Genomic DNA, 27,530 nt, shown 5'->3' with positions numbered 1-27,530 from the left:
AAAATATAGCAACACCATGAAGTGTGTCTTTCACCCTTAGGATTTAACAGCTCATGACAGTACTGTAATAATTTAAGCAGCCAGTTTGTAGAAAGGATATATTTACTTTTGTACTAATCAATTCCTATACACTAGGAAGGGGCAGTATTCCATTTCTCCCATCATGTAATCTTTTTCCTTACTTGACTATTATTCTTCTGATTCATGTAGATGAATGGATTGCTTCATGGCATCATTTTTTTCATTAATGGGTCCTCATTAAAAACAAACCAAACAATGGAAATTTATGTCTTTAACTCATTTCATGCCACATGGTCATGTGAGTGAAATCATCTCAGTAAGGAGTGTTGTTCTGGATTCAACCATACTTTCAGTGGCATTGTGTAGCCTCAGGCTTTTTCAGTGAGAAGAAGCAGCACTACAGCCCAGGATAATAAAATGTGAGGCTGGATGAACACAGCAGGCCAAGCAGCATCTCAGGAGCACAAAAGCTGACGTTTCGGGCCTAGATCCTTCTGATGAAGGGTCTAGGCCCGAAACGTCAGCTTTTGTGCTCCTGAGATGCTGCTTGGCCTGCTGTGTTCATCCAGCCTCACATTTTATTATCTTGGAATTCTCCAGCATCTGCAGTTCCCATTATCTCTGAGCACTACAGCCCAGGATGCATGTGCAGTGCAGATTTCCTCATGATATTATTGATGAATGTTGGACAGGGAGCTGTTCATGGACCCTCAAGGGATCAAAAAAAGAGTCATTCTAAATGGGGTTGGTTAGCTCCATTGATTGGACAGTCAGTTTGTGATGCAAACAACATCAATTCACTTCCTACTCTGTATAGGATGGGCTGAAGAGTAAAATGTTGACGATATTCAACAGCAGCTTGACCTTGAATGAGTCCTGTCAACATTCCTGTACATGCCAAAGATGGCACAGTCAAAGTTGCTTTTCTGTACTTGTTCAGTTTGTTTTCTGTAGTGGCTGTTTTCTATACTGGTGTAAGAGAGAGAGTTTTGTTCCAAGCCATCAGGTTTCACCTCGGACCGGGATTATAAAGTGTGCCAGGAACAACCTTAGCCTCCAGACTAGCCATCAGCCGAGGATTCCTCAACGGGCAGAAGGACTAGAGGCTTATTGTTATTTCCTCTCTTTTTTACTTTATATTTACTCAATAAATGTTCTGCTTTTTGTGTTTTATTATTACTCAATCAATGTTCATATTTAAGCAAATTGCTACTGTTGAGCCTTCTCTCAATTACATTTAACTGAATCCAAAAAGAACCACTCGGATACACCCTGTGATCCAAGACATACACTGGCTCAGGTTACAATGAAGGCTCTGTCTTCTCAGACTCGTTCAATATCTGAGGCATGGTGACCCTCAGGTTAAACTCGCCACTAGTTATCGCTCTCTAATGACAGAATGGTCATGTAGAACAATAGTAACTTTACCCTTGCTATATGGTCAAATTTATTCCCCAAAACTTCATGGTCGGACTCAATAGGAATGTCCAAATTGATGAACCGAATAATTTGAAAAAAAGAGGTAAAACTCAAGCTACTCCAAGTCTGCAAGAAAAAACAAAATCCTCCCTGCGTTGATACAAACTGATGTGTGAACATATGAAAAAGGAAGCATACTCCATCAAATCTGCCTCATCCAAAAACTACTACCCGACCCCTGCTAATTTAGAACATTTGGGAAACAGGAGGTTGAGAGTAGTGAGGTCATGAATAAGGTTTCAAGGTCGCAGGAGTGTACGGCAGGCAGGAAGGTGGTTTGAAGTGTGTCTACTTCAATGCCAGGAGCATTCGGAATAAGGTGGGTGAACTTGCAGCAAGGGCTGGCATCTGGGACTTCGATGTTGTGGCCATTTTAGAGACATGGGTACAGCGAGAACAGGAATGGCTATTGCAGGTTCCAGGGTTTAGATGTTTCAGTAAGATCAGGGAAGGTGTTAAAAGAGGTGGAGGTGTGGCATTGTTTGTCAAGGACAGTATTATGGTGGCAGAGAGGACGTTTGATGAGGACTTGTCTACTGAGGTAGTATGGGCTGAGGTTAGAAACAGGAAAGGAGAGGTCACCCTGTTTGGAGTTTTCTACAGGCCACCGAAAAGGAACAGCTACTGCGTGTCCCTTATGTACGTGTCAGGGAGGGAGGAAGTGATCGAGCGAGGGAACCGTGGGGTTTACTAAAGAAGTTAAATCTCTTGTCAAGAGGAAGAGGGATGCTTATGTAAAGATGAGGCGTGAAGGCTCAGTTAGGGCGCTTGAGAGTTACAAGTTAGCCAGGAAGGACCTAAAGAGAGAGCTAAGAAGAGCCAGGAGGGGTATGAGAAGCCTTTGGCAGGTAGGATCAAGGAAAACCCTAAAGCTTTCTATAGGTATGTCAGGAATAAAAGAATGACTAGAGTAAGATTAGGACCAGTCAAGGATAGTAGTGGGAAGTAGTGCGTGGACTCCAAAGAGATCGGAGAGGCGCTAAATTAATATTTTTCATCAGTGTTCACACAGGAAGACAATGTTGTCGAGGAGAATACTGAGATACAGGCCAATAGACTAGACAGAATTGAGGATCACAAGGAGGAGGTGTTAGCAATTCTGTAAAGTGTGAAAATAGATAAGTCCCCTGGGCCAGATGGGATCTATCCTAGGATTCGCTGGAAAGCTATGGATGAGATTGTAGACCCTTTGGCTTTGATCTTTACGTTGTCATTGTCTACAGGAATAGCGCCAGAAGACTGAAGGATAGCAAACATTGTCCCCTTGTCCAAGAAGGGGAGTAGACACAACCCTGGTAATTATAGACCAGTGAGCCTTACTTCAGTTGTGGGTAAAGTGTTGGAAAGGATTATGTGAGATAGGATTTATAATCATCTAGAAAGGAATAATTTGATTAGGGATAGCCAACACTGTTTTGTGAAGGGTAGGTCGCACCTCAAACCTTACTGAGTTTTTTGAGAAGGTGACCAAACAGGTGGATGTGGGTAAAGCAGTTGATGTGGTATATATGGATCTCAGTAAAGCATTTGATAAAATTCCCCATGGTAGGCTACTGCAGAAAATACAGAGGCATGGGATTGAGGGTGATTTAGCGGTTTGGATCAGAAATTGGCGAGCTGTGAGAAGTCAGAGGGTGGTGGTTGATGGGAAATGTTCATCCTGGAGTTCAGTTACGAGTGATTTACCACAAGGATCTGTTTTGGGGCCACTGCTGTTTGTCATTTTTATGAATGACCTGGATGAGGGCATAGAAGGATGGGTTAGTAAATTCTCAAATGACACTGAAGTTGGTGGAGTTGTGGATAGTGCAGAAGGATGTTGCAGGTTACAGAGGGACATAGATAAGCTGCAGAGCTGGGCTGAGAGGTAGCAAATGGAGTTTAATGCGGAAAAGTGTGAGGTGATTCACTTTTGAAGGAGTAACAGGAATACAGATTACTGGGCCAATGGTAAGATTCTTGGTAGTGTGGTTATGAACAGAGGCATCTCAGTGTCCATGTGCATAGATCCCTGAAAGTTGCCACCCAGGTTGATAGGGTTGTTAAGAAGGCACACAGTATATTAGGTTTTATTGGGTGAGCGATTGAGTTTTGGAGCCATGAGGTCATGTTGCAGCTGTACAAAACTCTGGTGTGGCTGCACTTGGAGTATTGCGTACAGTTCTGGTCCCTGCATTATAGGAAGGATGTGGAAACATTGGAAAGGGTGCAGAGGAGATTTTCCAGGATGTTGCCTGGTATGGAGAGAAGGTCTTGTGAGAAAAGGCTGAGGGACTTGAGGCTGTTCTCATTAGAGAGAAGAAGGTTAAGAGGCGACTTAATAGAGACATACAGAAGATCACAGGATTAGATAGGGTGGACAGTGAGACCCACTTTCCTCAGATGGTCATGGCCAGCATGCGGGGTCTTAGCTTTAATTGAGGGGTGATAGATATAGGACAGAAGTCAGAGGTAGGTTCTTTACTCAGAGAGTAGTAAGGGTGTGGTATGCCCTGCCTGTAACAGCAGTAAACTCGCCAACTTTAAGGGCATTTAAATGGTCATTGGATAAACATATGGAGGACAATGGGATAGTGTAGGTTAGATGGGCTTCAGAATGGTTTCACAGGTTGGTGCAACATCAAGGGCAGAAGGGCCTGTACTGTGCTGTTATGTTCTACGTTCTACATTCTATGTTCTATCCCTCTCCTCAATCTAGCAAAATCGAGGGCACTGTGGAAAATTTCATCTCAAACTTTCTTTCACAATCTATCCTTTTGTATTGCACCAATTCTATCACTATAATTTTTTTTATTCATGAGAGTTCTGCTTATTATCTACTAATGTTTCATCCTGAGTTGATTTCTTGACATTTCTTTTCAAACGGTATTAGTTTGCCATTGCCTTCTACTGTGAGGAGAAGATGCAAATTTTTCTTTAGCCAGATAAAGACTTGAACTCCCATTATCAGCATCTTCTGAAAGACATGGCAAACTCAGCTTCTTGGTCCCACAGCGCAGTGTGGAAAGGGATCGGTGATAGCCTAGTGGTATTATTGCTTGGCGATTAATCCAGCAAACCCAGCTGATGTTCTGGGGACCCGGGTTCAAATCCCACCATTCAAAATCCAAAAACAAACCCCTGGCATTAAGGATCTGATCACCATGAAATTATTATCAGGAAAACCCCCTCTGGTTCACTAATAACCTTGAGGGGAGGAAATCTGACATCTTCACTTAGTCCGGCCTGTATGTAACTCCAGACCCACAGCAATGTGATTGACTCTCAACTGCTCTCTTTAATTGCCTAACAAGACACTCTGATCCCTTCTCACTAACATTTTGGGGGTTAGTGCCAAAATTGGGAGAGCTGTCTCACAGACTGGTTAAGCAACAGCCTGACATAGTCACATTCACAGAATTATACCTTGCAGAAAATGTCCCACGCACCACCATCACCATCTCTGGATACATCCTGTCCCACCGGCAGGATAGACCCAGCAGAGGGGGTGGCACAGTGCTATACAGTCAGGAGGACATTGCTCTAGGAGACCTCAACATCAACTGCTGACCCTGTGAAGTCTCATAGCTTCAGGTTGAACGTGGGCAAGGAAACTTCCTGTTGATTACCACATACCGTCCTCCCTCAGCTGATGAATCAGTACTCCTCAATGTTGAACAACACTTAGAAGAAGCTCTGAGGATGGCAAGGGCACAAGATGTACTCTGGGTGGGGGAATTTCAATGCCCACCACCAAGAGTGGCCCAGCAGCAGTACTACTGATCAAGCTGGTCAGGCTCTAAAGGACATAGCTGCTAGACTGGGTCTGTGGCAGGTGGTGAGGGAATCAACAAGGAGCAAAAATATACTTTACCTCATCCTTACCAATCTGCCAGCTGCAGTTGCATCTGTCCATGACAGTATCGGTAAGAGTGACCATTGCACAGTCCTTGTGGAGATGAAGTCCTGCCTTTACACTAAGAACAATTTCCATCGTGTTGTGTGGCACTATCATGGTGCTAATTGAGACAGACTTTGCACAGATCTAGTAACTCAAGACTGGGCATCCATGAGGTGCTGATGGCCATCAACAACAGCAGAATTGTACTCCAGCACAATTTGTAAACTCATGGCCCAGCATATCCCCCATTCAACCATTACCATCAAGCCAGGGCATCAACATTGGCTCAATGAAGACTGCAGGAGTGCATACCAGGAGCAGCACCAGGCATACCTGAAGATGAGGAATCAGCCTGGTGAGGCCACCAAAAGGACTACTTCCATGCCAAACAGTGAAAGCAGCAAGGGATAGACAGAGCTAAGCAATCCCACAAAAAAAACAGATCAGATCTAAGCTCTGCAACCCTGCCACATCCAGTCGTGAATGGTGGTGGACAATTAAACAACTCACTGGAAGAAGAGTCTCCACAAATATCCCCATCCTCAATGATGGAAAAGCCCAGCACATCAGTGCAATAGATAAGGCTGAAGCATTCACAGCAATCTTCAGCCAGAAATGTTAAGTTCATGATCCATCTTGGCCTCCTCCAGTGGTCCCCAGCATTACAGATACCAGACTTCAGCTAATTCGATTCACTCCACATGATATCAAGAAAGGATTAGACACTGGATAGTGCAAAGGCTATAGGCCCTGATAACATTCCGGAATAGTACTGAAGACTTGTGCTCCAGAACTTGCCCCTCCCCTAGCCAAGGTTTTCTGGTACAGTTACAACACTGACATCTATCCGACAATGTGGAAAATTGCCCAAATATGTCCAGTACATAAAAAGCAGGACAAATCCAACCTGGCCAATTACCGCCCCATCAGCTTCCTCTCGATCATCAGTAAAGTGATGGAAGGTGTCATCAACAGTACTATCACGCAGCACCTGCTCAGCAATAACATTCTCAGTGAAGCCCAGTTTGGGTTCTGCCAGGGCCACTCCACTCCTGACCTCATTACAGCCTTGGTTCAAACACAGACAAAACAGTTGATTTCCAGAGTTGAGGTGAGAGTGACAGTCCTTGACATCAAGGTTGCATTCGACTGAGTGTTGCATCAAGGAGCCCTAGCAAAACTGGAACCAATGGATATCAAGGGGCAAACACTCCAGTGGTTGGAGAAATACCTGACACATAGGAAGATGGTCGTGGTTGTGGGAGGTCAATCATCTCAGCTCCAGGACATCTCTGCAGGAGTTCCTCAGGGTAGTGCCCTCGGCCCAACCATCTTCAGCTGCTTCATCAATGACCTTCCCTCCATCATAAGGTCAGACAGGATATGTTCGCTGACGATTGCACAATGTTCAGCACTATTTGTGGCTCCTCAGATACTGAAGCAGTCCATGTTCACATGCAACAAGATCTGGACAATATCCAGGCTTGGACTGACAAGTGGCAAGTGACATTCGCACCACACAAATGCCAGGCTATGACCATCACAACAAGAGACAATCTAACCACCGTCCCTTGAAATTCAATGGTGTTACCATCACTGAATCCCCCACTATCAACATCCTGGGGGTTACCATTGACCAGAAACTCACCTGGACTCACCACCTTAACACAGTGGCTACAAGAGCAGGCCAGAAGCTTAGAATACTGCAGCGAATAGCTCACCTACTGACTCCTCAAAGCCTGTCCACCATCTACAAGGCACAAGTCAGGAGTGTGATGGAATACTCCCCACATGCCTGGATGAGTGCAGTCCCAATAACACTCAAGAAGTTTGACACCATTTAGGACAAAGCACCTGCTTGATTGGCACTATATCCACAAGCATTCACGCCCTCCACCACTGACGCTCAGTAGCAGTAGTGCGTACTAGCTACAAAATAGACTGCAGAAATGGACCAAAGATCCTTAGACAACACCTTCCAAACCCACAACCACTTCCATCTACAAGGGCAAGGGCAGCAGATATATGGGAACACCATCACCTCCAACTTCCCTCCCAAGTCACTCATCATCCTGACTTGGAAGTATATCACTGTTCCTTCACTGTCGCTGGGTCAAAGCCTGGAATCAACGTAAAGCTGGAGGATTGCAGCAGTTTAAGAAGGTAGCTCACCATCATTTTCTCAAGGGCAACTAGGGATGGGCAAGAAATGCTGGCTAGCCAGTGACACCCACATCCCACAAATGTGTAGAAATAAGTAGCTCATGAATTTCATTAGCTCTAGCTGTTCAGCCACTATCTCTGAAAAGAAGGGTGACATTTCTCTCCTGCTACTGGAGGAGAGTTCAGGCAGGATGTTTGGATTGTCTGATAGAATTTTCATAGCCAAGAAGGAACCCTGTATTGTCAAGGCGATACATACTAGAGCTTTTCAAGGTGATGGTCAGTAAAGTCCTTTAGATATGAGGATTGTTTTTTATGTTTTAGGGATTGGAGTGAATCAGCTTTCCATCCCCGTACTGCCAGTTTCTGGGATGAACAGAATAGCACGACAAAGCAGGAAAGAAGTGGATAGGTTTCTGTGCTGTGCTTCGATGCCTTTATTTGAATGTTTCACAGTGAAGATACTGTTGTCAATTTTGCCAGCTGGGTCATTGGGAGGGAGATATAGCTTTCGATAAGAATGAAATTGAAGACTCAGCTTTTCCACCAAACTTTTCAAGTCTTGCTGAGAATCTATTCACTTCAGAAGTGTCAGGAAGTATCATATAGACTCATTAGACTGGTGCCCCCAACCGTGGCTTGTATTCTATCTGACACAGTTTTGTGTTTGTTGTAGACTGATTACCATAATTCAAGGACTCCACAAATGACAATACTACGCAATATTACCGGCTCTAATTGCAATCACTGGTAGCACTCTTTTCACTGCACAGCTGAGATTCATAATTCAGCACAGAATCTGAAAACTCCTGTAGTTCTTGTGGTGCAGTGGTATTGTCCCAGCCTCTGAACTTTAGAGGCCTAGATTCAAGTCCCACCTGCTCCAGAAGGTGTCTAATAACATTGCTGAGCAGGTTGATTACAAAATATCTACTAGCACTTCCTCATGCTATGTCTCAACTATTGAAGGATATTGGCCAGCTGAGTCACTAGGAAGCATTTATGCTTTACTAAAGGGAGAAAAAAAAATCCATTGCAAATGGATTAGGTACTGTATATTAGCAAATGGTAGATATCTATTCTATGAGCATTTGGCAAAGCAAAAACAACGTAAAGATTATGGTAGCATTGAGAAATTTCATTGCTGTTAATAGCCCATTGTCTCTACCATTGGCTCACAGAAAAGTAGAATTTGATTTTTTTTGTTAAGAAAGTTCATTGTTGCGCACACAGGCTAGGAATTATCTAGTAGCTGTCCTGCTCTTTGATTGCAAGTTCACAAGAAGTCAGATTTTCTTTTTATTCACTAAGGAGCTGTTGGTGTCACTGAATAGGCCGGCATTTCTCACCCACCACTCACTGCTCTTCAAGAAGGTGGTGATGAGCTGACTCCTTGGACCACTACAGTCAATTTGGTGTAGGGGCACCCACAATGCTGTTCAAGAGGAAGCAACATCAAAGGAGCAGGTGAAAATCCTGTTTGCTTGTTTGAAAGAACGTTATTTCATAGTTTCAGTGAAGCTATGGTGAAAGAATTTGAGCTGCTCCAAGAAGTTACTTGAAATTCTCTCCTACCTTGAGGGGGTTCATTGGTAAATTTAATAGATGATTGTAATAAGTTGATGGGAAACTTTGGATGGACCTCTGTTGTGATCCAGGTTCGGCATCCATCATGCATCGATTCGGTGGCAGTGACTGTATCTAAAAGCTCATCCAAGAAGTTCAAGCCCAGGTGGCAGTTCTGTAAAAGGAGCCAGCCACCATCCTGCATGCTCTGAGTCAGCAAACGCCTTGCATGGATCTCCTGACCCTGACCCATAGATATGGCACGGCAGGGCACATTCTAAAGAAATATGAAAAACAATCTCTCTATACTTGTAGCAATATAAAATTGGCTCATTCAATCTACACCTTCATGCTTTGAAGCAAAACTTAACTACTTGTCACATCACTTTCACAACATCGAGTTGATAAGATTTTAGCCTGTGTAAAGCAAACATGAAATGCATATATTCATGACTTGTAAAATTATACATTCCATTTAACTGTATTAAAAAAAATAACAGATCGCATCTGCAGATGTTTTCAAAAATATGAATATTACTTTTTAATTTAATCAATTAAATTGTCACATGCATGGAAGCAGATGGACTGAATATTCCCGTATTTAAGCTGTGTTAATGTTGGGGGGCTTCGTGGGAGCTTCCCCCTCTATGAAGCCTGGGGACTTTTCTTATGTTGTGCCAGTGACTCAGTACGTATGCATTATGCCTCCACCACCCCACTTTCATGCTCAGCAGCAGCAGCAGATGTACTCACCAGAACCAGGACATTCCAACGTTCATGCCACTAATGCCATATTTAAACCTCAACTCTGCATGATTTCAAATTTGCTAGTCAGGAATTACCCTTCACAGTGTGTTGCTGTACAACTTCAAAGGAGCTGTCTGAAAGGGGTGAGTTGATACCTTGCAATGCTGATAGGAAGCTACAGTTTCTGATGGATGGATGGTGGCGACGAGGGTCACCCTCTTTTCTCAGGACCACCAGAAGACACCATGCACCATGGATGCTTCGAAGTTTCCACTCAGGTTGGGCCATTTCCATGTTCCAGAGAAACAAGCAGCCATGCCACAAGAAGGTCAATGACCTTCTGAATTCTATAAGGTTAAGTGCCACCATCTTCTCTCTGCTACCTCACATTCACCCTAACTCCACGACTGCATTCATCTCCTACCAAGTCTTATGGACCACATCTTTCACTATTGCAAATAGTGTGTTCATTCAACAGCACTCACTCACCCTATGACCCTCCAGACTATAAAGCTTTCAGACCCCTCTGTGCTTCCTTATCATTCACTCAGGGTACCTCATGAGCAATGGGACAGGGGCATGTGATACATCAAACTCACTCCAGATGTCCCTTCCTATTAAGGAGATAGGGTGGTGTCAGCAGACGCCAATCCAAATGAGGAACCATATACCTTCCCTCCAGTAATCTCCAAAGGTACCTACCCCTCCAACCTCACCCTTCCTGTGACCTCCAATGCTGTGGAAATGAGGGTGAGCCTGCATCCAGCCACGACTACTTTTATTCATTCTGAAGTGTTGGTGTCACTGACTTGGCCAGCATTTATTGCACAACCATGGGAAAGGGAAGGGAATATGTTATTTTGACCATCTCATTACTCCCTTTAGTCGTTCAAATTTGGTCATTTGGTTGAAGCAAGTTTGTTGCGTATGCCACGTAAGCTGCTGGAACATACTGCAGGTATGATAGTGATGTAGCATCGTACCACATAACATTTCCAGCCCCTGAAATGATCATTGCTGGCAAATATGAGACCGAAATGTGGGATGTATTATAAGTTAGTCCAAGATTTGTCTCCTATATTAAATTGTAGGATGTAAAATTAAGAAAACAAAAATAACAGAGAATTAACAAAAGAAAATTGCTGTACTTCGAAGGTATATATACAACGTACCTTGGTCTTGGCCAAACGTTCAATATTTTCCGTAGGATCAGAGCCCATGGAAAGGAAACACACCATAGGTGTTCGATTATCACTTTCCACCCACATTGCTTCCATATCTAGAATAACTCCTTCTGCGTACTTTGTTCCAAGTGAGGCTGCAATGTAATGTCGAGCCTGAGGGAAGTAAAAGCCATGGAAAATATGGATTTTGTCAAATGTACAACAGAACAACATAAGGAACTGAGTTAAACACTGGTCAACAGTATTGAAAGGCATTCAAAAAAAGTTACCTCAAATGAAACAGAAAATAAATCAAACAAAAATCAACAGTGCAGAGAATTGTCTGCTGTGAAATAAATATTTAATGATGGAAATAATCCACTCGTAAATTTTTCACAGATTTTGTAGGATTAATTTGTTATAGGATCAAAGGACACACTATAAGAGATAGTAGAAGTAGGCCATTCAACCCACCAAGTCTGTTTTGCCATTTGCCTCACCACATGCCTCCACACCCACATACTTAGCTCTCGTGCATTAACTCTCCTCCAAGTCATTAATATATACTGTGAATAATTGTGGCCCTAGCCCTAAGCCCTGTGACACTCCATTATTTACAGTTTTCCATCCTGTTAATGGCCCCCTTAACCCAAGGAACCATTATGAAATGTAGCTTCATAACAATCACCTCACATGCGTATCACATTATGTAAAGTGTTACATCAATTTCAGCTCCTCAGCCACACTGAACCTTTCTCTTCTCTTAGGCAGCTCCTTAGGATTGAGGTTGACGTTATCCTAGTCCAGTGGTGTAGGTGCTGAGGTAACTAAGCAGCCCAGTACTGCCTACCACAACAGGGTAGGCATTCCCCAAAGGGGCAAGAGTGTGGAACGCTCAGTTTTCACAAACTGCTTTCATTATTTATACTTAACCTCCTTCTGGGTCTTTGGAAATGCTCAAGAAGTTAACAATTTTAATGACTATTTTCTTCCAGCCAATGGTCAAGATTCTCATGAGACAGTGGGGTGTTTGCATATTTTTAGGGAAGCTTTAAGGATGAAGCATTTCCTCCATCCATCTGGTAAGTGTTTACATTGATGAAGCTCAGATGAGAGAGCAGGTTTGTAAGTCGTGTGTCAGGGTCACAGTCAATATGCAATGGATTGGCAGTGGCCAGGGCCTCAATGCTAGATACACTGCTCTGAGAGAAGACTCTGATATTGGAGCGTCTATCATGCCAGCGGATTTCCAAGATTTTGTGGGAGCATAGCTGGTGATATTTCTCAAGAGATTCATTTGTTATCTGTGTCTCTGGTGAATGCATGAGAGCTAATAACACTGCTGCAGGAATGAGATGTTTGTTTTCAATTTGAAATCTTGATGTAGCCATTGTCAACTTTAGGTCCTTAGCAGGCTCCACCTGTTTCGATGAAACCCTTCCCCATTTACACGTGTACATGAAAGTGTGTATCTTCCATCACCCACAAATGATTCTCCACTTTCCAGATGCTGCTGTGGACAAGACATTTGTAATTGTTGCACTGCATAATGTGGCAGTTAGTACAAATGAATCTTGTTATCCTTTGTTGCCTTCTGCGAAGCAGCCCTTACACATTGAAAGGTTCAGCCTTACATAATACTTTCATCCTAATGTTATACGTTCACAGCCTACAAATGGGCCTGGTCCACCTCCACCTATCCATACCCAACCATCACTTTCAGCACTGCTAGAGAATGGTAGCTGCCCTTCTTGTAAAAATATTAGAATGTATGCATGTGGTTGGGAGGTTGCTTTTTGTAGCTTTTACAGATTATTTGTCTCTAATGCATGGGGATCGATTCCCTTCAAAGCAAACTCCTTAATGAATGCTCTTGTGATGGCATTTTCCAGTGTTGACACTTTCTTGAGGATGTGTGCTTTTTGTGCCCAAGCACTTATAAACAGATCTAAGGCCCCTCCTTAGTGCGCTTCACATGGTCAGAATCATTCAATTGATTTTGGGACAATTTAAATTGGAAACAATCTTGGAAGGGATGGATTAAGTAAACTTCAATTTAGATTGTCTATCCCCCCATTTTCCCGTGTATGTCTACCTACACCAATCCCAACCAACCCCATAACAGCCGATGGTTTTATCCACTCCTGTAACTTTTCCTTGGCCAATATTCAATTTTCTCTTGTTTCTATTAGCCCTGTCATTATCTACTTGGTTACTCCTCCTCTTCCTCCTGATCTCAATTCAGCAAAGATTCCCATCCCCAGCCTCAGCCTTACACCCTCCTTATTCAGTTTCTTCCATCCTCCCCAGCACATCAAATTACCCAGTTGGATTCCCCACCTTAATCTCCAGCTTGACTGTCCCTTCATTGTTCCCTCTAATTTTCTTAAGAGTTTGTGGGCCTCCGAAGCTGGCGTTTGGTGTTATTTTCAGAACTGGCTCTGGGGTGGCACAGTGGCTCAGTGGTTAGCATTTCTGCCTCACAGCACCAGGGACTTGGGTTTGATTCCAGCCTCGGGTGACTGTCTATGTGGAGTTTGCACATTCTCCCTGTGTCTGTGTGGGTTTCCTCTGGGAGCTCTGTTTTCCTCCCACAGTCCAAAAATGTGCAAGATAGGTGGATTGGCCGTGTTAAATTGCCCATAGTGTTCAGAGATGTGTAGATTAGGTGGGGTATAGGGACATAGGTCTGGGTAGGATACACTGAGGGTCAGTGTGGACTTGTTGGGCCAAACGGCCTGTTTCCTCATTGTAGGGATTCTACGAATAACAGATTGATTTTTTTTCACCAGAGTTTAGAGGAAGCAGCCTACTCCATCAAGTACACATCTTGTATATATGGTAGGGTTTGTGAACGCATTTATTTCCCATTTTTACCAAATAAAATTGCACATGTAAATGTAATTCCACCGGGTTTGGAGTTAACGAGTATTCATGATATCCCAATGAACGCAAAACTAGTCTGAAGATTTCTGAAACTTTACACCTTCAGTCTAACCTGCTGTGGGGAAACTAAATTTTTGTTTCCTGCCCAATTAGGTTTCCCTGGCCGCCCTTTCGAAAAGCTCCAGGCAGCCCATGAGAATTACACCTCCTATTCTAGATTTTGCAGCAATGGTAAAGGAAAGGATGGTGCTCACTGTTCACTACATTGAAACCTGCTTTGGAGCGTGAACCTGCTGTCATCAGATGTTTGAGGAGGGATCACCTGCAACCAGTTTGAAATGGTCTCGTGAGCCAAGATAAAATGGAGGCAACAGCGAGGCCACGTTCTTTGGGGCCTGGGACGACCGATCCTTCATTTCCTGCCCTGTCATGACAGATTGCCTGAAGCGGCCGGGAATGTGGTTCAGCCGATGCAGGCACAAAATCTTGGGAGAAGCACATTGCCAAGGTGAAGCAGAAACGGGTCTTTTGGGAGCACTACTCCCTCTTCATTGTGGGAAAAAAAACCTGGTTATCAGGTGTGAGGCACTTTCTCTGTTGTTGTATATCATCCAGGTCTGGCCCATTTCCCAAAACTGTTTCAGCCACCTGAGCCAGCTTCCATTTTATCTGGAAATGCAAGACAGACCGGGTCTGCAGGAACACCATGTAAAAAATTCTGTATAAGTGGGGAATGAATGTGCCCAACATTGCTCTCATCCTGATGGCCGTCTTGGTATGGAACTTCATCAAACTGTGTACATACCCTTGGCACACAAATGCCAAGTGTCACTACGTACTGAGGTTCTACCTGTCCCCTGAGTTATAAAGGATGGGACTGGCCTCGCTGCCTCAGAATGCTCCAAGTAGTTAGGCCTTTCCATATCGCCCGTCCTTGGTCGAGAAATTTGCAAAGAAAAACACCTTTGACCACAAGACCATCAGAAGGGGTCAGCACACAGTATCCTCAAGACGCTGAGGGAAAAGGAGAGGGTGGATCCTGTTGCATGGTTCCCTGAGCAGACTGTCAGGTTCATTTGGCAGGATGCCTCATCACCGGAACTTTCTAACAAGCACCGAGACATCATTTGGCTGGTGGTGAGAAGGGCACTACCTGTGAGATCCTCTACGTCTGCTTGGTCAGTCTGTACCACTGCACGGTGCCCACAAAGTGGCTCTGGTGTGGTTGAGACTGTCACACATCTCCTGCTGGAATGTGCCCTTGCATAGGAAGTCTGGAGGAGAATGAAGTGGTTTGTATCAAGGTTTGTCCTGAGCAGCTCTGTGACACGGGGCTCTATGCTCTACGGTCTGGTCCCTGGGATGCACAATGAGACAAACATCAACTGCCCCCTCCCTAGAGGGCTATCAATTCAGAGAAAGATGCTCTTTGTCCTGCCCAAAACTTGCTGGTCTTCCAGAACTAACAGTTGACCCTGAGTGAGTGCTGCAGATTGGCACATTCCAAGGTCCAGGATTACGTGCTGAGGAATGCACTGAAGCTTGGGGCAACTGTTGCCAAGGCACTGTGGAGAAAAACCACAGTCTGAAGTCTTTCTGATGAAGGTAAATGGTGGCCCATTCAGTAATCAGATCCTCCCAGTGCCTTAAATATATGTAAATATTAGTGTTGTATGTGTAAGAGAAGTCTTTTTTTTGGGTAGAGTCAAAGTGCAATGTTTTGTTTATTTACTCGCTATGTAACTAAACAGAACTGAACTGCTTTTATGATAACGTATATACACAAAGAGACCATTTATGAATAAAGTATATCTTTGAAATAAAAAAAACTTCTCTCAGTGAATCTGTGGAATTCTTTATCATAGAGGGCTGTCATTGAGTTTGGGAAGGCTAAAATAAACAGATTTTAATCAGATAAGGAATCAAAGTTGTGGACAAAAAGCAGGAAAGAAGAGTTGAGGACTATCGGATCTACGCCATTGAATAGTGAAGCAGATTTGATAAGCAGAATGGCCTACTTCTGCTCCTACACCTTATGGTACCATGACTAATCCAGCTATATTACCACGATGTACTGCGATTTCCCCTTAATGCTGTAAATCATACAGAAGGTAAAATAAAGATTTGGAAAGAAAGACAGTGAAAAGGGACAGTGAAAAGACAAACAATTGAAGGAAAGAAATTTTAATGATTGCAAATATCTTTAAAATCTCCAATTCTAATTCAATTTACACGGAGCAACAACTAAGTTATATTTTTAGGGCCAGAGTTTATTATGCACTAATTATGAGTGATCACAATGTTAAGAATTCACTCACACTTGAATGCTCCAGCCACATAATTTTCTGCAACACTTAATGAGTAACTAGCAAGTAGGGAATAAAAATCTGTTTGCTTTCCATTGACTTCAATTGACTGGAGGCACAGTTATGCCACAGGTAAAAGAGTAGCAGGGTTATTTGGACTTCATTCTCTGGACTTCTGCACTTAATTATGCATGAGTTAGATTTATTTCATCATAACAGTGAATGTCATTAATCTCAGCATAATTCCCAGTGTGACTTCTGGGCCAAAATTAAAGTAGAAAAGGCAGGTTAATCTAAGGGTGCAACATCATAGAATCCCTACAATGTGGAAACAGGCCCTTTGGTCCAACAAGTCCACGCCAAACCTCAGTGCATCCCACCCAGACCCATCCCCAATAAGCCACTAATCTACACCTCCCTGAACGCTACGGGCAATTTAGCATAGCCAGTCCACCTAACCTGCACATCGTTGGACTGTGGGGGGAAGCTGGAGCACCCAGAGGAAACCCACACAGACACAGGGAGAATGTGCATACTCCACACAGATAGTTACCCAAGGGGAAATCGAACCTATGTCCCTGGCACTGTGAGGAAGCAGTGTTAACCACTGTGCCATCATGCCACCCTTTGAAACTCTCAGACCTATCAAGACATGTCAAGAATATCAATAAGTGTCAAGCTCTCTCTTTTCTTCAAATTCTGTAAATGGTAAAAAACACTGAAAATCAAATTCAATATTCTCAGCTAGAAGATACTAGAGATGAAGAAAAGGTTACAGCATGTGTGCTCCATAATGATGTTGAAATAGTTAAGGAGAAGGTGAAAAAGATGTAAGATTTGACACCACTGTACATCATCAATCAGCAAAGCAGACTGTTAAAATATATACCCAAGAAGTGCAGGAAATAATATTCAAATTATATTGTATTCTGGTCAATTGACACCTTGAGTATTGTAGTCAGTTCTTGTCATTGAAATGCATGAAAGACATTCTAGCACTTGAAGCAATTTGGAAAAGTCAATTACTTTTTAACCTTAAAAAGCAGTGACAGAATAGTTACCTTACAGGGCTACATAGTATCATAAAAGTTCAGTACTAGTATAGCTAAAGGAAATCTGGAAAAACATTTGAAAGTGTGATCATGAGGGAGTGAAACAAAATTAAAATTAATAAAAGGGAATTGAAGATTGGCATCAGGAAATGTTTCTCCTCACACAAAGTCATTAATATGAAAATGAACTTACAGACAAAATAACAAGATATGAAATCTGAAATCATTTAAGAAATGGCTAGATAACAAAACAAGGGTACAGTTTGTCGACAAAGGGACATAGCAAAGAAGAACAGGAGTAGGCCATTCAGCCCTTTGAACCTGTTCCAATATTTAGTGAGATCATAACCGATCTGTGGCCTAACTCCATATACCTGCCTTTAACTCATATCCTTTAATATCTCAAATGATCTAACTTCACCCACTCACATCCTTACAGGTATCATATGATTATGTGTAACTAAAGAAGTCTCCAAAGTTATCCCCTTGAGAACCATCACATTATAATTTTTTCTTGATGGCTGAACTAAGAAAAACAGTAAGTTTTGTTCATCGTTATTTATCTTCTGGTTTTGTAATGGTGAACAAATGTCCTGAGGGAAACTTTTAGAACTCCAAATGCATTAAGTGTGAGTTCTGCAATGCCTGTATTGCATGTGCTAGCATCTTATATTCACGGTAATTTGCTGCCACCATCCCTTTCCCTTGACTGGGTTTACGAAGATAGGGACAAGCCAGTGGTGAGTCTTAATGAGAAGAAACTTATATCCCAAACAAAATGTATTCAATGGCAGCAACCAACCACAAGATACATTACTAAGTTGGACATTGTCATCAAAAGCATTAGGAGACCTGTAAATATCGATCCTTCATCCTTTAAAATGTTCTGCCAGACCCTACACAGATTCTTATGACATCATCACACTGTATGGCGCTTAAAGCAGTTTCCAATATAATTGCTTTGACAGCCATAACACTAAACAATATCCCTCACTTGTGAGATAAACATTAGACTGAATAATTGTATACGTATGTAGAATGTATGGTGGTCCAATAAAGAAGTACACTACAAGAAGTAAACTAATGAAAAATATTACCTGAGCAATTGTACGATCTGGGCACCAACAACGAATTAGTAGGAGTTTACGGAAAGTGTCCAATATATTATCATAGTCATCAGGGAGAGGAGCCTCTTCAGGAGCTTCATTATCAAACCACTGCTTCCAAGCTTTATCATTTTTTGCTACCTGCACTAACAGTTGAGTGAATGGGAATGAATTGGAAAGCTGCACCAAATTTAGCCAAGTCATGTCAAGGATCCATTTCTTTGGTTTGGGCTCCACAGAATTGAGGTCTAAAGAGGCACCACCTGTGCAAATAAATATTGTATTTTTGGTTATTACCAATGAACTGAGAAAAATTAACTGCTAAAGGTTTCATTCCTATTAATTTTGAAACCAAATGTAATAAAACAATGTTTTGAAAATGCATACAATTTAATCATCTTTCCCACTCTGGCACTTGCCAAAAATTCAAAATCTGAGACTTAATTCTGTGTGAGAGACAGATAAAAAATAGAAACAAATTTGATGAAGTTCTCCAGCTCTGGGTGAGAGCAGGAAATGACAACATTGCCATTGATGTATCAGAAGGAGTGTTGGGGTTAGGATCCAATTAGCTCTTGGATTACACACAAGCCAATATAAAGTTTTGAACGCAAAATTAACATACAATCTTCTAGGCAGGCGCATGAAAGAGCTGTAAAGATTGAGTAAAATGAGAAAGGAGATAATTTGCATTGATTGAAAGAAAGTGAATCAGCCCTCAGTGAAATACACTCTCAAATGCAAGAATTCATGCAACCGTAAATCCTAATTGTCGCACATGGTACAGAATAAGTCTTAGTGTATTGTCAACAGCCTGCTTGGAAGAATTTAGAGTAATTTGATGAATCATTTTAGTTCTATTGAGCTTATGTTTATTAGCTGTAATATTCAATGTTTAATGGCATGTTGTGAGGAAAGGGGAAAGAACGTTACCTGCAGTGTGTGTAATTAGTGAGTTGCAACAATTTTTACAATGATGAAAATTGTTGTATTTTGATGGTGCTATGAGAAAAACATTACTGCAGTTATGCTTGTGGGCTAGAGTCTCAGAATAAAGAGCTGAGATGAGGAGAAACATCCTCACTCAAAATCTTGTGAATCTATTGAATTAAATATCATTGGGGGTTGATGATATATTCATGTTTTTGGGGACTTGAATGATAATGTGGGAAGATGATGTTGAGCTAGAAAATTAGCCATAATATTGTTAAATGGTGCAGCAGGCTCAAACTGCCAAATAGGTTTTTCCTGCTCGTATTTTCTAAATACCTTGGCTTTGCAAATCATGTAAAGAATTTCTTCATTTTAATACAATGTTTAAATTACTTCAATGTTCTAATCTTAGAGAAAGTAATAAAAAAACATTTACAGTGTAGCAATGCTTATGTTGGCTATGTTTCAACATAGGTTTTATATCATTTTGGCAATGTAAAGACAGGCCAATGCACATTACATTCATAAAATATTACAGCTAATAAATGTAAGTGCAATATAACTAAAATGGTTCATCAGGTTACTCTAACTTCTCCCAAGCAGGCTGTTAACAAATTCCATGGTTTTAGTTTTAACTGCATTTTGTTCCAAAGAAGAATCATATTGGACTCAAAACATTAACACTGTTTCTCACTCCACAGACGTTGCCAGGCCTGTTGAGTTTCTCCAGCACTTTCTGTTTTTTATTTCAGGACTCAAACATTTGCAGTGCTGTGGTTCTATAACCCACTGATATACTATACTTGAATTTCCAGAATTTCCACAGCAAAGGTGATGGTGAATCATAAAAGCTTACGGTTGTAGGAGTCTTTTAAAGCTAAACGAATGATTGGGGCTGGGGGAGGGGATCAACCGAAGGTATAGCAGACCAGAGACACGGGTTCTAAAACAAAGTTGCTGGGAAAGCTCAGCAGATCTGGCAGCATCTGTGAAGGAAAAAATGGAGTTAACGTTTTGGGTCTGGTGACCCTTCCTCAGAACTGAACAGAACAGAGACATGGATTGATGGTCTCCATTAAGGACAGTGGGGGGTGGCCACAATCAGTAGAAATGGGGCCAAAGATTTTTTCCTGAGAGGTAGGGGGCAGCACTCTTGCTTCTCCTCGCTCACAAGGTGAGCCCAGAAAGCACTTCGCTTTGAGGCTGATTGCTCCTGCCTATCTTACTCCTGACACCCTGGAAAACCTGTCTGTTAATGTTAAAAACCTGTCTGAATCTTACCATGGGAGCTCGATTTGAATATTATAAAAATACCATTCCACTTTTCCAAAAACAAGACTCAGACATGCTTCTTGTTCCCATGCCATTCAAGAGGCAACAGATACCTCTGCAGTAAGTTCAAGACATGTTCCCTGATTTTTAGCCTTTAACCACCTCTGGAGTTTTCCTTTGATAGTGGGGTGATTACCATCAAATTCGAAGCTTTCAGTTTCAAAACAAAACTATCAATAAGAGACTTCTACTCAGTCCAACCATGTTGGGAGGGACAGTACTTCTATCCTAAATATGGTTCCTGGATAATAGCAACAAAGCCCAAGAACTGATAAGGATAGAATTATCCAGGGAATATTCAATGATATTTGTGCAATTTCCATTGGAAGATTATTAGTCTTTCTTGAACCTTACTTCCTTATCAAAAAAGGTAGAATCATAAAGTTGAAGAATCAGTATGGGGTGAGGCCAGTCAGCCCATCAAATGTATGATTGCTCTTGGTAGAACAATCCACTCAGTCTCATTCCTCACCCTCTATTCCTGTAGCCCGAAAGTGTATTTCCCTTGAGTGCCCACCCCATTTCCATTGGAAATCTTTTATCAGCTCTCCTTTCACGAGCCTCAAAGGCTGCAAGTTCCAGGTATCATCACCCTTTATGTGAAAAGAGGGTTTCCTTATATAATCCTATATCAATTATTCAAAACCTTAAAATTGTGCCTCTTAGGCTTTGTGCCATCAGCTAATGGGAACAGCTTTCCTTTGTGTGGTTTATCCAAAGTTAAAGTTCTCTCCATCTTCGGTCCGCCTCCCCCCTCTCCCTATTTATTCCAGAACCCTCACCCCATCCCCCTCTCTGATGAAGGGTCTAGGCCTGAAACGTCAGCTTTTGTGCTCCTGAGATGCTGCTGGGCCTGCTGTGTTCATCCAGCCTCACATTTTATTATCTTTCATTCTGAATATCTATGAGCTGAAGCTTTCAGTCAAGCAAATGTCTTCATGCCTCTTCACTCTACTGCAGTATAAAGTTCAACATATCTTAGGGTCACTGAGCAAAGTTAATATCTATTCATTTAACAGCTTATTTATATATTTTAAAGGTGTTTTTTAAAACAGACTATTTAAATATTTGATCAGGGAGTAAAGTTATTCCCTTGATTAAAAGTTCTCAACGCCTTTGCTGGATGTTATTTTGCTAGAACAGTGACAGGCATAAGACAGCTGACCAGGCATTTTCAGATACATGTAAAATGACCCGATGCAAAGCGCAGGCTCATTACTTCATCATTCCCGCATTGCATTCAGCAGAAAGTCAATAATGTTCTAGTACCATTAACAGCAATATAACATTTCAATTATTCATTTTAATCAAAATTGACGGTAAGTGCAGAACTGGACCACATGAACACATCAGACTTTTTTTTGTCAGATGCTTTCAGTCAGGGTGATCTGACTGTCAAGAGTCTCCTGGACCTAAGACACTAACTTCCATTAGTCATCCAGCACAGAATTATATTTTAGCCTGACACGATCATTTAAACACATGTATCCAAACTTGGAAATATACTATCATTGGTTCAATTTTCTGGAAATCACCACTTAACAGCTCTGTTGGTGTGCCTACTTTTACACATGATATAGTTGCTCCCAGATTTTGGTTTTATTGGAGATAAGAAAGTGTAGAGCTGGATGAACACAGCAGGCCAAGCAGCATCATTGGAGCAGGAAGGCCGATGTTTCAGGCCTAGATTCTTCTTCAGGAAATGGTTTTATTGACAGTTTATATCTTGTTTTGTTAGTTACATGATTATATTTGCTACATTGAAAAAATTCAAGTAAGTTAACCCGCGATATGAAATAGATGAGTGTATTAGCATCTGCACTGTGTAGTATGACATCCAGAAAGTTAGTCAGTGACATAAATGAAGACATATGAAAGAAAATGATTTGTATATAATATGAGTAGCTATTAGTCAAAGCCTACAACCACTGATGTTGCATCTAATGCCAAATAATTAGCTTTTGGCATTTGTTTACCAACTGCTTTCTGATTTGCTTCAGAGATAGTAGGTAGCATTTCTGAAGAAGGATCTAGAACCGAAAGATCATCTTCCATGCTCCTCTAATGTTGCTTGGCCTGTTGTGTTCTTCCAGCTCTACACCTTGTTATCTCTGTTTTCTGAATTGAGCAGGTTTAGCTTCCAATACAGATTTTATCAAAGGTACTCTGATAAAGTGAAGGTTACCTTTTATCAAAGTTTGGAAATCTTCATGAGAAATCTTCTTGGACTGTAGATCAATCTTTAGTGCCATGAGCAGCGTAAAGAGGAATTTGTGATTCTCATACAGACCCCGAGCTGTATACCTGAACACTTCATAGGTGAGATATTCAATGATATTTGCAATTCGCTTGGAGGTGACCTGTGATTTTGCTGATCTCTCCATGGATATATCAAAGATACCCAGGAACTGTCGAAGTGATGTCTGGTACATCACATTCACTAGACTCATTTCAACAATGAGGAAATAAAGATTGCTGCCGCGTGAAGCAACAGGCCGATACTCCTCACGAGCTGTGTTAATCTTCACCTCTGTCTGTGCAGCAGTGCTCAACTTTTCACTCACCTGGAAACAAAATGAGATTTTTAAAAATTCATAAGTGATCTTATGACAAAAAAAAAGTTGTGTTGCCAAGGCCAAGGTGGCCGCCAAAGATTACTGCTGACCATCTGCACATGTGTGGGTTGTGGTGATAACATCACTTCACTGCCACAGAGCTTCCTGGCTGCCAGCTCATGCTGCCCTGCCAATCTGTTTTTCAGTTGTTCTCTGATCAATTTAGCTGTTCTACAATTAGTAAGGGTTTTAATGAAAATGGAAAAAAGGAAAGGAAAGTAAATGTAGTTGAAGCACAGAACAGTTTTAACTTGATGGAATAGTGGATAGTTTGTACAGCTGAATGACCTACTCTTGTAAATGGGCTACTATGGAAGTCTTAGAGATAATGGGAACTGCAGATGCTGGAGAATCCGAGATAACAAAGTGTGTGGAGCTGGATGAACACAGCAGGCCAAGCAGCATCTTAGGAGCACAGAAGTTATGTTTCCGGCCTCCAATAATGCGAGTTCCAGAACTTCACACAAGCATATATTGTAGCAGAACCAAATATTTAAATGAGGACTGTTCATAAAAGAAACTGACAAAGCAACACCGTTCAATGGGTGAAGCCCACTGCTCATCTGATATATCAGAACTTTACTTATAGACCATAAGAATAGAGGACATAGGAGCAGAAGTAGGCCATTTAACCTATGGAGTCGGCTCTACCATTCAATGAGATCATGACTGATCAGGCCACTTTGAGCTCCATTTTTTTGTCTACACAACATTCTGCAGTTTCTTACGGCCCTGGGCAGAGCAGTTGCCATGCCAGGCCATTATGCACCTGGACAATATGCTTTCAATAGAATATCTGTAAAATTTGATGAGGGTCCTTAGAGAAATGCCAAATTTTCTGAGTCACCTGAGGAAGAAGGGGCATTGTTGTGCCTGCTTGACCATCGTATCTATGTGGGAAGTCCAAGACAAGTTGTTAGTTTTCATTTCTCCTGGGAACTTGACTCTTGCCACTCTCTCAACCTAAGGACCATTGATGTAGATGGGGACATGCTATCCTCCTTTCTTTCTGAAGTCAAGGATCAGTTCTTTAGTTTTGTCAATGTTGAGAGAGAGGTTGTTCTCAATGCACCACATCACCAAGCCCTCTATGTCCTTTCTGTATTCTGATTCATCATTGTTAGATATCTGTCCTGCCATGGAGGTGTCATCAGCAAACCTGTAGATGGCATTCACTCTGAATTTGGCAACACAGTCATGGGGGTACAGGGAATACAGTAGGAAGCTGAGGACGCCTCCCTGGGGGACTCCAGTATTGAGTGTTCATGTGGAGGAGGTGTAGTTGTCTATCTTCATTGATTGTGGTCTGTGGATCAGAAAGCTGAGGATTCAGTTGCAGAGGCCAAGGTCTCTGAGTTTTGAGATCAGTCTGGAAGTCAACCTCCCATCCATGGATTCCATTTATACAGCTCGTTGCCACGGAAAGGCTACAAACATCATCAAAGACCCATTGCACCCCGGTAATCATCTCCTCTGACCTCTTCCATCAGACAAAAGATATAAAAGTTTGACCACACCCACCAGCCGGTTCAGGAACAGCTTCTTCCCGGCCATTATTAAACTAATGAATGGACTCTTCAACTTCAAATAATGCTGATTTTGCTAATGTTGATCTTGCCTAGTGCGTGCCCTGTGCAAGACAACCTGTATGCCTCTGTCTAAGTTTTGTTTTTAACTCTATGATCTCTACGTCCTTGCTTATTATGATCTGCCTGCATTTCTTATAAACAAAGCTTTTCACTGTACTTAAATACAAATTACAATAAATCAAACGAAATCAAATACTCCCTGAAACCCTTGATTGCCTTACGGATTAAAAATCTTAGATAAAAATCTTGCCTTGATTAGACTCAATGATTCGGCCTCAGAAACCCTCTGTGGTAAGGAATTCCATAGACTCACTACTCTCTGAGGGAAGAAATTCCTCCTTATTTCTGTTTTCTAAGGGCGACGCCTTATTCTGAGATTAAACCCTCTGGCCCTAGACCCTCCCACAACCGCAAGCAGCATCTCTGCAATCAGCCTTTCAAGTCCTCTATGAATTTTACATGTTTGAATAAAATCTCCCTTCATTCTCCTAAATTCAGTACAAGCCTAATCCACTCATCCTCACCGCAAAAGAAAATCTCTCCATACCTGGCATCAACCTAGTGAACCATGTCTGGACTGCCTTCAAGTCCAATTTTATTTTCCCTAGAGAGGAGGCCCAAAACAGTTCACAGTATTCCAGGTGCGCTCTAAGCAGTGCTATACATACTTTTAACAAGCCCTCTGTATTTTTATACTCCATTGCCTTTGAAATAAAAGGCAACTTTCACTTGCCTTCCTTGTTATCCACTGAACTTGTATGTTAATTTTGTGATTCATGCACTGGAAGTCCCAAATTCCTCTGTGATGCAGCTTTCTGTACCCTTTTTCCACTTAAATAATATTCTGCTGCACTATTCTTCCTGCCAAAGTGCATAACCTCACATTTCCCATGTTATATGTCATCCATCAAGTTTCTGCCCATTTGCTTACCTAGTCTATTTCCCTCTGTAGACTCTGTGTCATCCTCATCCCTTAGCTTTCCACCTGTTTTTATGCCATTTTCAAATTTGGCTATAGTTCATTCACTTTCCCCATCCGGGTCATTGATATGTATTGTAAATATTTGTGGCCCAGCATTGATCCTTGTGGCATTTCATTAGTTGCAGGTTGTCATCTTGAAAATATCCCCTTTGTCCCAATTCTCTATCTTTTATCAATTGACCAATACTCTATCTATGCTAATTTTTTTTAGATTAGTGTGGAAACAGGCCCTTTGGCCCAAAAAGTCCACACACCCCTTGAAGCATCCCACCCAGACCCATCCCCCAATAACCCACACGCCCCTGAACACTACGGGCATTTAGCATGGCCAATCTACTTACCTGCACATCTTTGGACTGTGGGAGGAAACTGGAGCACCTGGAAGAAACCCATGCAGACACAGGGAGAATGTGCAAACTCCACACACAGTTGCCCGAGGTGGGAATTGAACCCGGGACCCTGGCACTGTGAGGCTGTAGTGCTAACCACTGAGCCACCGTGCCACTCCAAATAGAACCTCAAAACACTATGAGCTCTTGCCTCATTAGGTAGCCTTGTGTGTGTTACCTTACTGAACTTTTTTTTTGGAAATCTAAATATATTACTTCCACGAGCTCCCCTTTATCTATTATGTTTGTTATCTCATCAAATCGCTGTAATAAATTTATCAGACCTAAGGTCCCCCTTCATGAAGCTATGCTAGCTCTGCTTGAATATATTATTTATTCCTAAATGCTCTGCTATTACATCCTTTTTAATAGATCATAGAATCCTTACAGTGTGGAAACAGGTCATTCGGCCCAACAAGTTCACACTGACTCTTCAAAGAGCATCCCAGCTGAACTCACCTCCCTACCCTATCTCTTTAACCTCACATTTCCCTCAGAAAATCCAACTAATTTCCACATCCTTGGATAATATGGGCATTTTAGCATAGCCAGTTCACCTTAACTACTCATCTTTAGAATGAGAGGGGAAACTGGAGCACCCAGAGGAAACCCACATAAGCAAGGGAAGGTTTTGCAATAAAATTCAATGTCCCAATCACACCTTTATACAAATCAGTTTTTCAAAATGTGCGAATAGGATTCCACGTTAATATAATGCCCTTATTCTAAAAACAGGAGGGAAACAGAAAGTAGGGCAGTACAGACTGCTTAATCTGTCATTGGGAAATTGTTGGAATCAATTAAGGAAGAAGGAATAGGATATTTGGAAAGTCAAATCACAATCTACCAGAGTCAGCATGCTTTTACGAATGGTAAATTGTGTTTGATTAGGAAGGCGATGGCCTAGAGGTATTATCACTGTATTAATCTAGAGACCCAGATAATGTTCTGGGGATCTGGGTTTGAATCCTGCCATGGCAGATGTTGGATTGTGACTTCAACAAAAATCTGGAATTGAGAATCTAACAACAACCATGAAACCTTTGTCATTTGTAGGAAAAAAACCCATCTGATTCACTAATGCCCTTGAAGGAAGGAAACTGCTGCCTTTATCCAGTTTGGCCTACATGTGATTCCAGACCTACAGCAATATAACTGATCCTTAACTGGCCTCTGGGCAATTAGGCTTGGGCATTAAATACTGGCCTGGCTAGCAAAACCCTCATCCCATGAACGTGTACAAAATAATTGCAGAAGTTCTTTAAAGATATAAAAAACAAAGTGGATAATGGGGATCCTGCAGATCTAGTAGATTTACATA

At 41.9% G+C, this 27,530-nt stretch overlaps 1 protein-coding gene across 4 annotated transcripts in view; it reads right to left on the bottom strand.

Moving 5' to 3' along the window:
- The window catches only part of dnah5l (dynein, axonemal, heavy chain 5 like), a 384,422-nt gene that overhangs the window by 66,417 nt on the left and 290,475 nt on the right, over positions 1-27,530 (bottom strand). For all 4 annotated transcript variants that reach the window (XM_048552307.2, XM_048552297.2, XM_048552277.2 and 1 more), the window contains 4 exons: positions 22,820-23,198; positions 18,361-18,632; positions 11,029-11,193; positions 9,119-9,386 (listed from right to left, as the gene is read on the bottom strand). In XM_048552307.2, the coding sequence (XP_048408264.2) occupies positions 9,119-9,386; positions 11,029-11,193; positions 18,361-18,632; positions 22,820-23,198 (1,084 nt within the window). The remainder of the gene's footprint in view (positions 1-9,118; positions 9,387-11,028; positions 11,194-18,360; positions 18,633-22,819; positions 23,199-27,530) is intronic.

The sequence above is a fragment of the Stegostoma tigrinum genome, chromosome 2, assembly GCF_030684315.1.
Source record: "Stegostoma tigrinum isolate sSteTig4 chromosome 2, sSteTig4.hap1, whole genome shotgun sequence".
Lineage (NCBI taxonomy): Eukaryota > Metazoa > Chordata > Chondrichthyes > Orectolobiformes > Stegostomatidae > Stegostoma > Stegostoma tigrinum.
This window is presented reverse-complemented; position numbering and strand designations above follow the sequence as displayed.